We start from the raw sequence: 13,177 nt of genomic DNA, 5'->3' as shown, positions 1-13,177 counted from the left end.
ACGAGAATGCCTCTGTTTTAAGCCCTACCGTATGTAATTTACGGTATTAATGTGTTTTACACGCTATATGTTAATCGCGACGTAGCTTTTCTTACGTGGACGTGAGTTACGTTTATGTAGGAGAGAACGCTTGTATGCAAAACCCCAGCGTAATCTTCAAAGGATACAGCAAACGCGAACGTAAACGTTATTTACGAAACACTAACCATAGAACATTTTTGTATTATGCATGTATGGTATACTATACGTAACTTGCGAAAATTCCATTTGCATTGCAACGAGGCACGACTATTCGCGATTACATCGATAAAATCCGAAAATATCCACTTTGTCTCACGACAAATCTTTTTCCTCGTTACACTCTGATTTATTGCTCACTTGCCTGTAATAACTCAATCAAAAAGAAGAACTGCGATCTTGTTCGATTAGCAACTCTCGTTTCCCTTTTCCCTCTCGCAATTAACGCGTCATAGGAGGCACGGTGACTCTATCATCATCATACAAATTAGATCTAAGCGTGGCCAGTTACATTTGCTACATAAGAAAATTCTAAACATCTAATTCGTTGCCGCTGACATATGAATTGACTAGATGGCAATGCGTTGAGGAAGAAACGAGATCGAATTTCGTTCGAGGGATCATAAGCTGCATCAATCTGGCGAGTTAGGAACACGGCCTGTCTCACATCGAGCCGAACGTGGCCGATCTCGTGCACGATGCCATTATGATAATGCGACCGAAGAAATATGATAAACCGGGCGTGGCGCGAATAACGATTATCATATTTCATCTCGCCTTGACGCATCGAATAATAACTACCCACGAATTGTATCAGCCGTTCTTCTTACAGGCATCTTTCGTCATCCCTTGTCGCGCGCGGGACTTTGTTTTGCCGACAAATCAGATGCTCGTTAGTTTTTCTTTATGCAACGATATACCAACCGTAGTATAATTTTCAAGGCGATAAAGAAACGGAAGATTGTGTTTGTACATACTTAACTTTACACAGAGAAGCGCTTGGGAGGAATATTAGAAAATACTTTAATTAAATAGCTGACAATTTGCATTCATATTTCTTTTAAGAACAGCGTTCAAGTGACAGTAAATTTTGTAAATCGTAGTTTGTAAACAGACAGTTTCTCAAGAAGAGAAGAAATAAAAGAACTTACAAAATAATTGTTCAGAGGATAGGATAAATTTTCTCCAAATGTAACGAAGAATATAAAATTTATATCTGTCTCTATACAATAAATTCACAAGGCAACGGTGCTACCGCCCGATTCGTGATTCAATTATAGCAACAAACTGCGTTACACTGTGAAACGTTCGCACGGATAATGAACCAATTTTCTCTAAAATTTAATTTGTTGCAGAACAGTCGCTCGTAAGCCTGTTTCTCGTTTTTCACTGCGGCGTTGCTCACGAGCATCGCGCACAAGAGCACGCGTGACTGCTTATAACGAACTAAGCCGAAAACCGAGGGAAATCCAGTTTTCTTTTAATGTGCAACCACTTTTACACACTGCACTGTCGAGAACATAATACAGCTTACGTTTAAACAAGTATGAACGATGACCAATTGAAAAAGGAACATGGAAACAGAAACTGAAAGTCCGCCTTTTAATCCACCCATTATTGGATTACTTTTTCTCCCAATTTCAAACATACTACGAGAATTCTGCTTCGATTTAATTATATCAAATGCTATCGAAACGAAAAACTTTAACTACAATATATTACTCAAGGTAAACGATGCATACACATACATTCAGGCATATTTCTACTGCGTGTTCGATACTCTACAATAAACGGTCTTCTAATTCACAATTAGCCGTCATCCACATAAATTCTTATTCCTAAAGACAGCCCCGTTGCAAACATATATTATATGTACACAGAAAGTTGAAATGCTCAATGATGCTCAGATGGATTATTAAACGTGTTGATTTATTAAAGATACGAGTGATACAATTGTGATAGTCGATTATATTAGAATCACTTTAAATACAAGCACAAAGATATTGTATACCTGTCGTAATCGTTTCTCGCTCGATGCTACTGTTCAACTCTACGCTCGCTATTCGACTGCATGACTCGCTATTTAATGATTCGCTATACTGATTGTCCTACAGAGGCGTTCGTCTATTTGTATCGACCGGTAGTATCATAAAAAGTTCCAATGTAACTCCAGTTGACGATAACAAATAATATTTTGTCCGGAGTTCGTTTACCTTTGAACCTAGCAAACCAAAACAACGTTGACGCTCCAAGTCACAACAATACGAGTCTCTCCCGACTCGTATCTTCCATTGACTCATGTGCCGCTATAATACTTTGAATGGATCCATAACGCGTCTTATAACGCAAACTGTAACTCTAACACCAGTTTGACAATGCAATTACTAATGGAACGTGGCAGTTACACGTTCTCGCTTTCCTAGTAAGCGTTGCTGTCTCTTTCTCTCGTCCATTTCCTAGACATTGGAGCTGGCTCAGGTACAGCTCGATACTTTCGAAGCTTTTTGCGCCGAAACTTTTGTTCATTTGCGATACAAGCGGACTGTAGGTAGTTCTCGTTATCCATTACATACCAGTACAATTACGGAAAGTTTCAGGAAAGCGATGGGGATGGGGTGCGCTGGTTCGAAAGGAAATTCCTTCGAAGCTCGCCCGTCTTTTTTTCCGCGCTGTTTTAGATGAACGATCGCGCTGCAAGTTTCAGCCACGTTGTGGGGAGCAAATAGGGAAAACCTATTGGAAAAGAGGTAGCCGTGCAAAATGGGAAACGTAATCTCACGTCGTTTTGTTACTCGATAAAACGATACAATGATACACAGATATTTGTATCTACGTCTGTCGCTCGAAAGAATCTGAAATCTTATTTATGTTCCGTAGAATGTAATACCGTTATTATCTTCGAAGAATATGAAACGATCGAAAGTGTTATTTATAGAAGTATAAGAAAGTAGGAAACGCTTCCGTCAGTTTATTGTAAAAGTGTACAGAACGATGGCGGAAGATTAAGAATTTGAAATAAGAAGCCGTAGAAGTGGAATTAAGGTATAAAAAGTCTAATATAAAAGGGGCTTTTAGGAATTAAGATTAAAGAAATCAATTTCACGAAGTTGGAAAGCAGGACGAGCAAAGTCATAAAAGAAGTACAAAGAATATAAAAAGTATGAAATCGTATAAAATGTTTTCATACAGTGCAAGTTTCATTCTTCGAAATGAAACGTCTTATATGAGTTTTACGATTTTCTTTACGAAGAGTCGAAAGCACGAGTCGACGCAAGTATAAAAGCACAGCCGAAAAACCATGGTTACGCCTCTCCGCGAGCGTAATGACGATGATTATTATACCGTGCAACGAATCGACTGGAAATTAAAATTAACGTCGTGGGATGACGTGCAATTTCAAGGTGACGCTGATATTAAATCTTCGTCGCCCACGTAGTCGATGAAGGCAGGCTTTTATTGCGCGTCTTCTTGATTATTATAAGTTACGAGCCATTGAAAGCGGACACGTATCCATAAATTTAACACCTCCCTTAACTCTCCTCGCAAGAACTCCATTCGCATATAAATAGCACGATATCGTCCACTAGAAACGGCTACACTTATTGTCACTTCTTCGCTAAAACACTGTATCTTCGTTACTTCGCCGATTATATGCACCGTGAATCTCCGCGCGTTTCAATGAAATTATAACGAATGTTCTCGAAAGCGAGTGCCACAAACGCGGAGGATTCACAGTACCCGGTAAGAAGTAACGTGTAACGCGGAGATTAAGAAAAATTATGGAGCTTCAACCCTGTTCCTTTGCGCGATAATTCAATTGCATGGCGGGTTGCAAAAAAATTAACTGCCGGGAGAAAAATTCAGGCAGACTTTGAAACAACGTCTGATGAAACTAACGGAATTTTAATCTCTTTAAATTCATCACGTTTCACATACGCGTTTTTATATAATAGGTATACTACGCTGTGAATTTTCGCCATATAGTATAATATATTCATAATGTCTAGTGTCTGTGAAAACCATCAGCGTTGCAATTCTTTTAAATTCGTCCCGTTTCGTGCGCAAATTTTCACCTGATATAATATAGCATACCTTTGAAATTATTTTCATCAGACAATCTAATTATTCTTTCTCTTGGTTCCAGCATCGAAACCGAACCTAGTCGTGGACATCGAGCCAAAACATCAGACTGCCGTGCGACTGGGCGAAAGTTTGCAAATTTTGTGCAGAGTGGGTAGACCACTACGGGTATGCCGTGTCGAAATACCTGGCGAAGAAGGTGGAATGGTGTTATCCAAGGGACAACCGTCTGAAGATGGTATCGAGTATTACGGAGAAGGCACGGAGGCCGGCCAATGCGGCGTTCACATTGCCAAGATCAAGGAAAGTCACGATGGAATTTTCAAGTGCACCCTGACAACTACCGAACGTCGAGCGGAGGCACAGGCATCTACGAGAATTATCGTAGCCAGTATGTATTATTATTTTCTATCCATTTCACTCTTCAAGGTCTAATTTTAATTTCACAACTCGCGTTAAGATTAATAATAAGACTAGAAGTAGCAGTTTCCTCTTCCTCGTATCTTTCTTAGGCTATGGTTACAGTTGATATAAGTCCTGACGAACCAAACATATAAAAAACGTTAGAGCTTCTCTCACAAGAATCTATACGGCTGATCGTTCTGGCATATTCGTCAATCAGTTCATCAGAAAGATGCAGTTACTCTTATCATAGCCTTATACGTTGGAAAGAATCGCTAAAGAATTCGTTTTAACACAAGAGTTACGGATAGCAGTTAAAAACAGCAGTGTATGTCACATGCATCAGATGCTAATCCTTAATTGCAAAGGAGTCGAAGCATAATTAAAAGAGCGCGCGTAATTAATCGTCGTCGTTTTTACGCGTAGCCTGGAAATTAATGAGAAAATCGTTGTAAAACTTCGCGACGTTAGTTGTCTGAGAAAAGTATTCCCCCGTACAGGGAAAAATATTACAGTGTGGAATATACGTGTGCGGGAATTCGAGAGCTAATTAATCTTCGTTAAGAGAATTGCTTACGCGACGGGTTTGTAGAAGGAGGGGAGGGTAGCGCGAAAGGAAATTACTATTTTCAGATAAAGTCGATAAAGATAAATGACGAAAACGGGTCATGATGGAGACTTGCAGATGTTTCGAGCGAATTTAAATAAAGATCTGCAAGTTTTCTCCTGCTTGAACCGTGGAAAATTAACGAGCATCGACATAGCTAGGTAATTTTAACGCTTGACTTTCAATAGAAAATTCAACGTCGTTCTTGCATCTAAGGAATAATTAATGCTTGCAACTGGATTTTCAGAACCGCCGAATAATCCAGAGCTTCACGCTAGTCCTGGATCCGATGGAAGAAATATATATAGAAAAGGAGAAAAATTGGAAGTGAGTTGCAGCGCACCAGCCGGACGACCAGCAGCCAATGTTTCTTTGTTCCTTGGTAATTAGTCGGCGAAATAGAGGGATTTTTAATTAACTTTTTGTCAGAGATTATACCGTACTCAGTTCTGTGTCCTTTTTATGATAACTAGACGACGAACCTATTGGCAACGAAGAAAGACCTACGATTTACGACTCGAACCTGGACGATAACTCACTGGCCGTGCAAAATGCATCGCGTAGCTTGGATTGGACGGACAATGGAAAAATCCTTCGATGCGTTGCCAGCCACATTGCACTCGACCGGCCTAAGGAAACTACTATGCAACTGCAAGTTTTCTGTAAGCGATCGATTGTTCGAACGATATACGAAATTGCAAATCTCCACACGTAATGTAACAAGAAACTCCTTCTTTGCTAATAAAAGTACAAACACTTTCTAAACGTAAGGAACTTAAAAAAAGGAATGAATAAAAATTCTAATTGGAGATATTAAATAAATTCTAATTACTCAACCGTAAGCTTGCCAGCGATTTATTTCTATTTTTCCAAATTAAAAATCTTTCATGAGTATATATGCAGATGTTCGAAATATTTTATTTTCAGCATGGAATTTCTATCAGTGACGCGAATTACGACGGAATATTGAAATCTGTGGAAGATGCGGAATAATTAAAATAAAATTTTCTTTTTAGATCCTCCTCAACCGCAACCAACCATCGAGCGTTTTGGATACGTAGTTGGACGCCAGGGTATCGTGAACGTGACCGTTTACGCAAACCCTAGGCCGCATTTCAAATGGCGAGTGAACAATGAAATAATCACCGAGGGTAACCCAGACGAAAGCAATCGACTCGAAACCTCGACCGCTGTGGATCTGGTAAATTAACGAAATTTCTTATACCTTCTATCAAATTAATATCTGTACATATATCTTCTTCTTATTATTATGATCCATATCTATTTAATATGAAATATTATATATTTAAAAAAATGTAATACCGAACATACAACAAGGTGGAAAATGCGATATTGTAATTATTGCAACAGACGTTTAAAAAATCGAAGAATCGCATTATTCTAAATAACGAATACTATCGAAAGTCAGAGATACGTATAAATCAATACGAAACATCACGCATTAATTCGAGACTAGAAACATATCGAAAGAAATCCGTACGAAACCGTCTTAAAAAATTTTCCACGTAAACGAGCTTCTATTATCAGATAAATAAATATTCTTCCACTTGGAAAGTCTGATAGACTTTACTAGTAAAAGGTTCGCGTCGATTGTGTTCTCTCAATTCGCTCGGTCGAACGAACACAGCATGAAAATTCTAGCTATAAATGTTGAATATTTTTTTGAACGTTCCTCGAGATGCCTGAATAGTAATGCACATTGAATTCTACGAAGCAAAAGGTAAAGCTATACATAGAAATGAAGTATGTAAAGATAAATTCGTAAAAAGAGATACGAATCGAATTATCAATGAAGAAAATGATGGAATAGATACTGAAGCTGCTAGTAGAATTTGAGTTGCCAAGGGAGCTTTCTCGTGAAAAAAACAGCGAAAGAGTAAATTGAGGAACGAACGAGAAATGGAGGAGAATACGAGTGAGGGTAATGGAACAAAGATTCCGCATTCCAGAGCATCGATTTTCACGGTGCACTTAGCGCTTTTTATACATTTGCGTGACTCGCAAAGTTTCTCGCTAATCAAACAGCTTTAATGAAATTCCGGCCGATTCGGATGCTAAAATTCGTGCAGTGAAATCTGGCGAAATAATTCGACTATCGGTATCAAAAACTGTCTCATTTTGTATAAAAAATAAGTAAAACTGTTGAATTATTCGTCTCGTTCGAAAAAAGATAAATTAAAGTGATTTTCTGTTTTCGTCGTTGAAATAATTAAATGCAGAAGGCTTGGAAATTTTATAGATAAATTACCATTAAGGAAATTTTTTCAGGGACACCACAGCTAGTGAAAAGTTTAGCATAATAATGCAGCATACGAAATTAAACATTCAGCAATGAATTCATAATATTAATATGATCAAATTAAAATTCATCGAAATACGCGTAATATCAGTTGGTAGAATTTGGTCGGACCATAGAATGTCGGAGATTGAAATTACAGCGTCGTTTAAATGCAAAAGTGATCCTGGCCTCTGCTCGTTAGATAAACGATTTCGAAAACATTCCAAAAGTAAAAATGAAAATATCGATATCTTTATATTTACAATTTTATGACGGTAAAAATTAATCGCCTTTAGGATCAGAGAACGTTTGGTTGGTAAGAGATCGAGTAATTAAGTGACCAAAGAATTTGTTTTTTACAGGGAAGAGGAGCGTGGAGCGTGATCCTGACGATCGACAGCGTGCAAAAATCCGACACGGAGAAGGACTATATCCTGGAAGCCCGTAACGACGAAGGGGCTTACGAATATCGTATCATTTTGTCGACAGCCACAGAACCCGCAGGTAAAAACCACGGAAACGCTCAGAATTCAATTATCGTGAAAAAAATCACCTAATCTCACTGTGCACCAAAGTAGCGTGCAAATCACGACGAACTTTTATCTGCGTCAAAGTGGAAAACAGAAACATAAAAGACGAAGAGAGGCAAAAATGTCAAGCATTAATCGTGTGATCGTAATATTAAAATAGATTTTTAAAAATATCAGTCATGCAAGCGTAAAACAAAAAAAAAAATGCACGATCAACGATGTTGACGGGAGAAAAAGTATTAAATAGCAACAGAATTAATTTTCATTCGTATGGTCGGGTGAATATTGATTATTCGATATCGCTATAGAGAAAGACGATAAAACTGATTTGAAATTCGTCGGTAGCTGTCGATCATGCTGTTAGTTTTCACATTTCGTGTTTGTCACCATCATTTCATCCGATCAAGCATACTCACCATCTGTCTACCGATTCATGTCATATTCGTTGTCACTTTCACGCGCTAGTCAACGGCCGTCATTACGTTTTCAATTACACCGAATATGTACGAATTAGAATATTTTTGCGTGTCTTTTCTCTATTGTGTCCGTATGCGCTATGTATTTCTAACCATATCGATCCTTCACCGCATGCTTTCACGCAGGGCCGTTCGGTCACTTCTATGGTAAGCTCTCCGAACACATGCACGCACTAGGTAATGTCATTCTTTCAAATTATTATACGTAGTAAGTAGTCGATGTAGCTCCGTACGCGTGAAGTTCCATGAAAATAGTGGATTACGACACGTTTTGTAATTGATAAACTATGCCCAAAGCCGAAACATTTATCGCCATATTTTTACTACTACGCTACGTCGGTTCACGATATTTTTTATTTTGTTAAATTTATTTTATCGGTCTGTGTATACTTTCGAATGAAGGGAATTCGGTGAAAAATTAAAGGAAAAAGAAATGCTAAAGAACAACAGCGATATTTTTCGAAGCGGCAGAATCGTAACGATCTTCTATTTTTATTAATCTACCAAACGTTGTTTGTCTCCAAGTAATATTTCTCTGTTTGTTTAAAGATCGTGCAAACACTGTAGCTGTAACATCTTATTCTTTTTTCTTTATTTTTCTTTTTTTTTCTTTTTTCGTCGTCGCGATTTTCAAACCGTGTCATCAATTCATGCGAAAGTCACACGATAGATTCATAGAGGGATCACGTAAATGGAACTCCGCGCTACGGGATACGGTTATATATACAACGTTACGTTTGTTATTGATACCACTGCAAACATGAATGGCAAATCTGTATTTTTCAAATAAACGTGACTAAATTTTTATGCGATCGCCTTTACATGAATCAACGCTTTTTTGTCGATATCGAACACAGATTTCGCGTCACCGACCTCTCTTGCACATTTCTGCATTAGAATTATAAGTTTCATAGACATTAAATGTACCAAAGGCTTCAGAGTGCTTGTTGACTCTTGTTACATTACGTATATATGTATATTTTTACGTATATATATATTTTTTATCCAACACGAACATATTTACGCTCTGCTTTGTACATTCATTATCGATGAAACGCATTTTTTAACATGAGTATATACAAGACACAATGACACTTTGATTTTTATTCTAACAGATATTCAAGTTCGATCGACTGTGTCTTGGAAATGTTAAAGCTTCGTTAAGCTGGCTTTTCTTCATTTTTCAACGATAGAGGTGCATTCGTATTCAATTACTGGCGCATGATTTCTAATTCGATATTTTCTAATTCAATTTTCGATATTTTTAATATTTTTATATACGTGTGTCCTCTGCATTTGATCTTATTCATATTCGAACTCGAAACTTTGCAGACTACAATCGCGATGAAGATATTATACAAAAGTCGCGGAAATTTATCTCATGCGAAATAGTCGATGATAAGATTAGTTTAATTTGTTTGTATCGATAAAAACAAGTTGTACAAAAAAACGTCATTTTGACTTTCTATAAAATTTCAGGCGTCGATTTAGATGCCGGTTCTATCATCGCCATCGTTGTTGGAGCCCTGGTGCTACTTCTCACCGTTTTCATACTAATTTTTGCCCGTGCGACCGGACGCTGGTGCTTCGCAGGTGAGTATCTATTTTTTCAATAATTCACACGAACTACTTCGTTCGTACCGCGCGATTCCCCATCCCTTTTGGCGATTTTTCGTGTACTTTTGTCACTTCGATTTGACAAGGATAATAACAAATATAATAAACGATGAATGGAAAGTAAATAAACGAGCGATGCACAGACTCGAAGGAAGATAAAAGTTAATTGGCTAAAGTCAGCCACTCGCGATCAAGTTACAGACAACGCAATAAGATAAAATCGATCTTATATTATTTTTGTATCGATGGATAGGATATTAGCGATATTTTTTATCAGCAGCGACTGTGTTATTTATACACTACATCAATTTCTTTTTTCAGCTGTCCTCTATATATCTAATTTTTCTTATTTGTGTTCCATCTCCTTTATCAAAATAATAGACATTTACATAATATTAGATTGTAAAGGAATTTAGTTGCTGAAATTGTCTGTTGGATAACTCGTACAAAACGATTTATGAAACTCTAGAAAAATTGAGAGAAGGTTTCTTAATAAGCACACTATCATAATTCCAATGAAATCATGAGCGGTTGTACGTGTGTAGGAAGCAAACAACCTTCGCTAGCTGTACTCCATCGTAAAACTATACATGTTTCTTAATTTATATCTCTATATTTGTATGTATACAAATGTCTTGTGTGTTGTGCCGCTACCGATAGGACAGCATGCAAGTCGGGCCAAGTAAAGAATAAGGAGAAACAGCAACAATTACCTTGCGATTCCGTACTCTAGGCATGACACTGTCCAGGGGTAAGTCACCTCAGGCAGCAAAACACCCCTTTTTTTAAAAGTATTGCTCGTTCCTCGTTCATCATCAGCTCGTCTGCTCGCCACTTTTCTCATATCCGTGTCAGATCATTTTTAATCAACTCTCCTGACACATTCACATTGTCGTCGTTACCTGGTCTCGAATTATCGTGGAAATACTCGATCCCTGCAATAGATTCCGATACGTGCCGTGAATTAATGGAAAGCGATGTTACGAGATGATTTGCCTTGGATAAATGTGTGTAACGAGAGTTAACATGCGATTAGATAATCGATATTAAATTTAATACAAATTTTGAGAATTTAGAAATCTAGAAACGAATCAAACGATTATGTTACTCTAGTAATCGTTAAGGCTGTTTCATTAGGAACTATTAGGATAAAAAATGAAAGTATGTAACTTCAAAATGCGTTTAAAGCAAATACGAACGAACTTCAACGGCGATTTGATTTTTACAATTTTGTCGATTCCCATTTATTTTTAAATTCTGCTCGAACCAGTGTCATAGTGTACTAGAAAAGCAAAAAAAAAGGGGTTAAACTTCCGATAGTATGTAGAAGAGAATAAACAGAGTTAAAGTTCGATTATTCATACCAGAAATCTGGCGTATAATCGATACTCGCGTGACAAATGAACAAATCAGAATTTCATTGTTCGGAATGATCCATTTATCGGTTTGTGAGTCGATAAACACAATTCTGGCAAAGATATTTTTGCTTAAAAGTTGCTATATTCCCAATCGATCGTTAAACATGATTTGATTAAAAAGATTTTAATATAAATCGGATTTTTATATTTCTTTAAAGCAGCAACACAATACCTCTGTATCTAAGATTCCAAAGAATCTAAAGATTAGAACAGATCTGAATACGATTCTTTATTAAAAATTTCAAACGTTACTAAGAGCAATAAAAAGAACCCGAAACTATACAGAATTATGAATATCATCGAGTCGATCTCATTAAATCATAAACATACATATTTCTGCCATTCGTGCATGCACATCGTGCTTACGACTTTCATACAGCATGTACTACTAATACGATGCCTAATTTATGCTCCGTTCATTATTATTCGCGCAGTGTTTTTCAAATTCTTCGCTTTCCGACCTACCAAAAAGCAAAAATCATAAATTCTCTTCGAGACATGTATTAAGAAAAGACAGAAAGAACTTCGAAGATAAAAAATTCCTTTTCAACGGATATTTGGCTCAACTTCTCGATAAAAGTATTCCTGTAGCATTTAATTCGACACTTTGAAGGGAAAAAGCGTTCATTCGCGATCGAATAACGGCTCGTAAGGGAGAAGAAAGCTATTTGAAAAACACTGACTCAGGCCACGATTGTCTGTTGCGATACGTTGTTCAAGAAATCCCCGGCGAGAATTCCTCTAAATTCAAGGCCCGCTGGGTCAAATGAAACAGGAGCGAGTTTCTTTTTGCGACAAGCAACGACGAACAATCGGCGAAGGCAAGTGTGGTGACATTTGTTCGAAGTGAAACCAGACCAGACCCTTTATCGATGTTATCTTTCTTTCAATTTGCTTCTCCGTCGTGACTATATTTTTTCTTTTTGCCCAATTAGAACAGTGATTATTAATTAATTATATTATTAATTCTATAATCTGTTCCTAGATTATGACCGCACAAGCATGCTCGTCCCTTTTTTACAATCCAACCCCATCTCGAACCTTTCACGATTCTCGATGTTTTTACTATTTATCTTAGCTGATAATTAGCTGGTTACGTGTTGAAATTTGACCACGTTCACGTTCATTCACATTTACCTTGCTTGGATTGGAACATACATTAGTGCGATGACTTGCCTGTGAATGTTTATGATTATTAACCGCTCTAACGACCGATTAAATCGCGCTCGATTGCAAACGCCTGAGCAACGCGGCCACACAACGATGTACAACAAACGTCAATGAAAATAGACAATTCGATCGACAATTAATTCAGCTTTTGGATTAAACTAACGTTTGAGATTGAGCAATTGTCATATCTTTTCGTATCTGACACTAAGACAGATAGAAAAGCAAAACTATTATCTATACTATTTCTTGGAGGTACGTATGACAAACGTCGAATCACACTATAAAAACACATTAGAAAATTAATCGCTTAAAAATCATCTAAACAAGATGAGAAACTTTTATCGTGATGCTAAAGCGCAAACGAAAGAAAAGCTCTTACCTCGGCGTATAGCTCGCGCGTTTGCAAATTCCTCAAAAAAAAAGACAGTCTGTCCTGCACGATGAGAATCGATCGGAACGTAGAGTAACGCGAAACGACAGAGACGCCACTAACTAACCCCGTGACAATCGTTCAGAGCGCAAAAATAGAACCGTTAATAAAACCAAAGAAAATACACCAC

At 37.4% G+C, this 13,177-nt stretch overlaps 1 protein-coding gene across 7 annotated transcripts in view; it reads left to right on the top strand.

Moving 5' to 3' along the window:
- LOC117210007 (fasciclin-3) overlaps positions 1–13,177 on the top strand; it is a 343,353-nt gene that overhangs the window by 318,196 nt on the left and 11,980 nt on the right. For 4 of the 7 annotated variants that reach the window (XM_033452542.1, XM_033452539.1, XM_033452543.1 and 1 more), the window contains exons 2-8: positions 4,163–4,489; positions 5,355–5,489; positions 5,581–5,769; positions 6,124–6,308; positions 7,769–7,910; positions 8,539–8,589; positions 9,892–10,005. In XM_033452542.1, the coding sequence (XP_033308433.1) occupies positions 4,163–4,489; positions 5,355–5,489; positions 5,581–5,769; positions 6,124–6,308; positions 7,769–7,910; positions 8,539–8,589; positions 9,892–10,005 (1,143 nt within the window). The remainder of the gene's footprint in view (positions 1–4,162; positions 4,490–5,354; positions 5,490–5,580; positions 5,770–6,123; positions 6,309–7,768; positions 7,911–8,538; positions 8,590–9,891; positions 10,006–13,177) is intronic. The other 3 variants (XM_033452541.1, XM_033452545.1, XM_033452540.1) reach the window with 2 other exon arrangements.

Source organism: Bombus bifarius, unplaced genomic scaffold (assembly GCF_011952205.1).
Source record: "Bombus bifarius isolate JDL3187 unplaced genomic scaffold, Bbif_JDL3187 scf7180000008199, whole genome shotgun sequence".
In the NCBI taxonomy this organism is placed as follows: Eukaryota; Metazoa; Arthropoda; class Insecta; order Hymenoptera; family Apidae; genus Bombus; species Bombus bifarius.
Note: the sequence above shows the minus strand (reverse complement) of the source record. Positions and strands in the feature narration are given on the sequence as shown.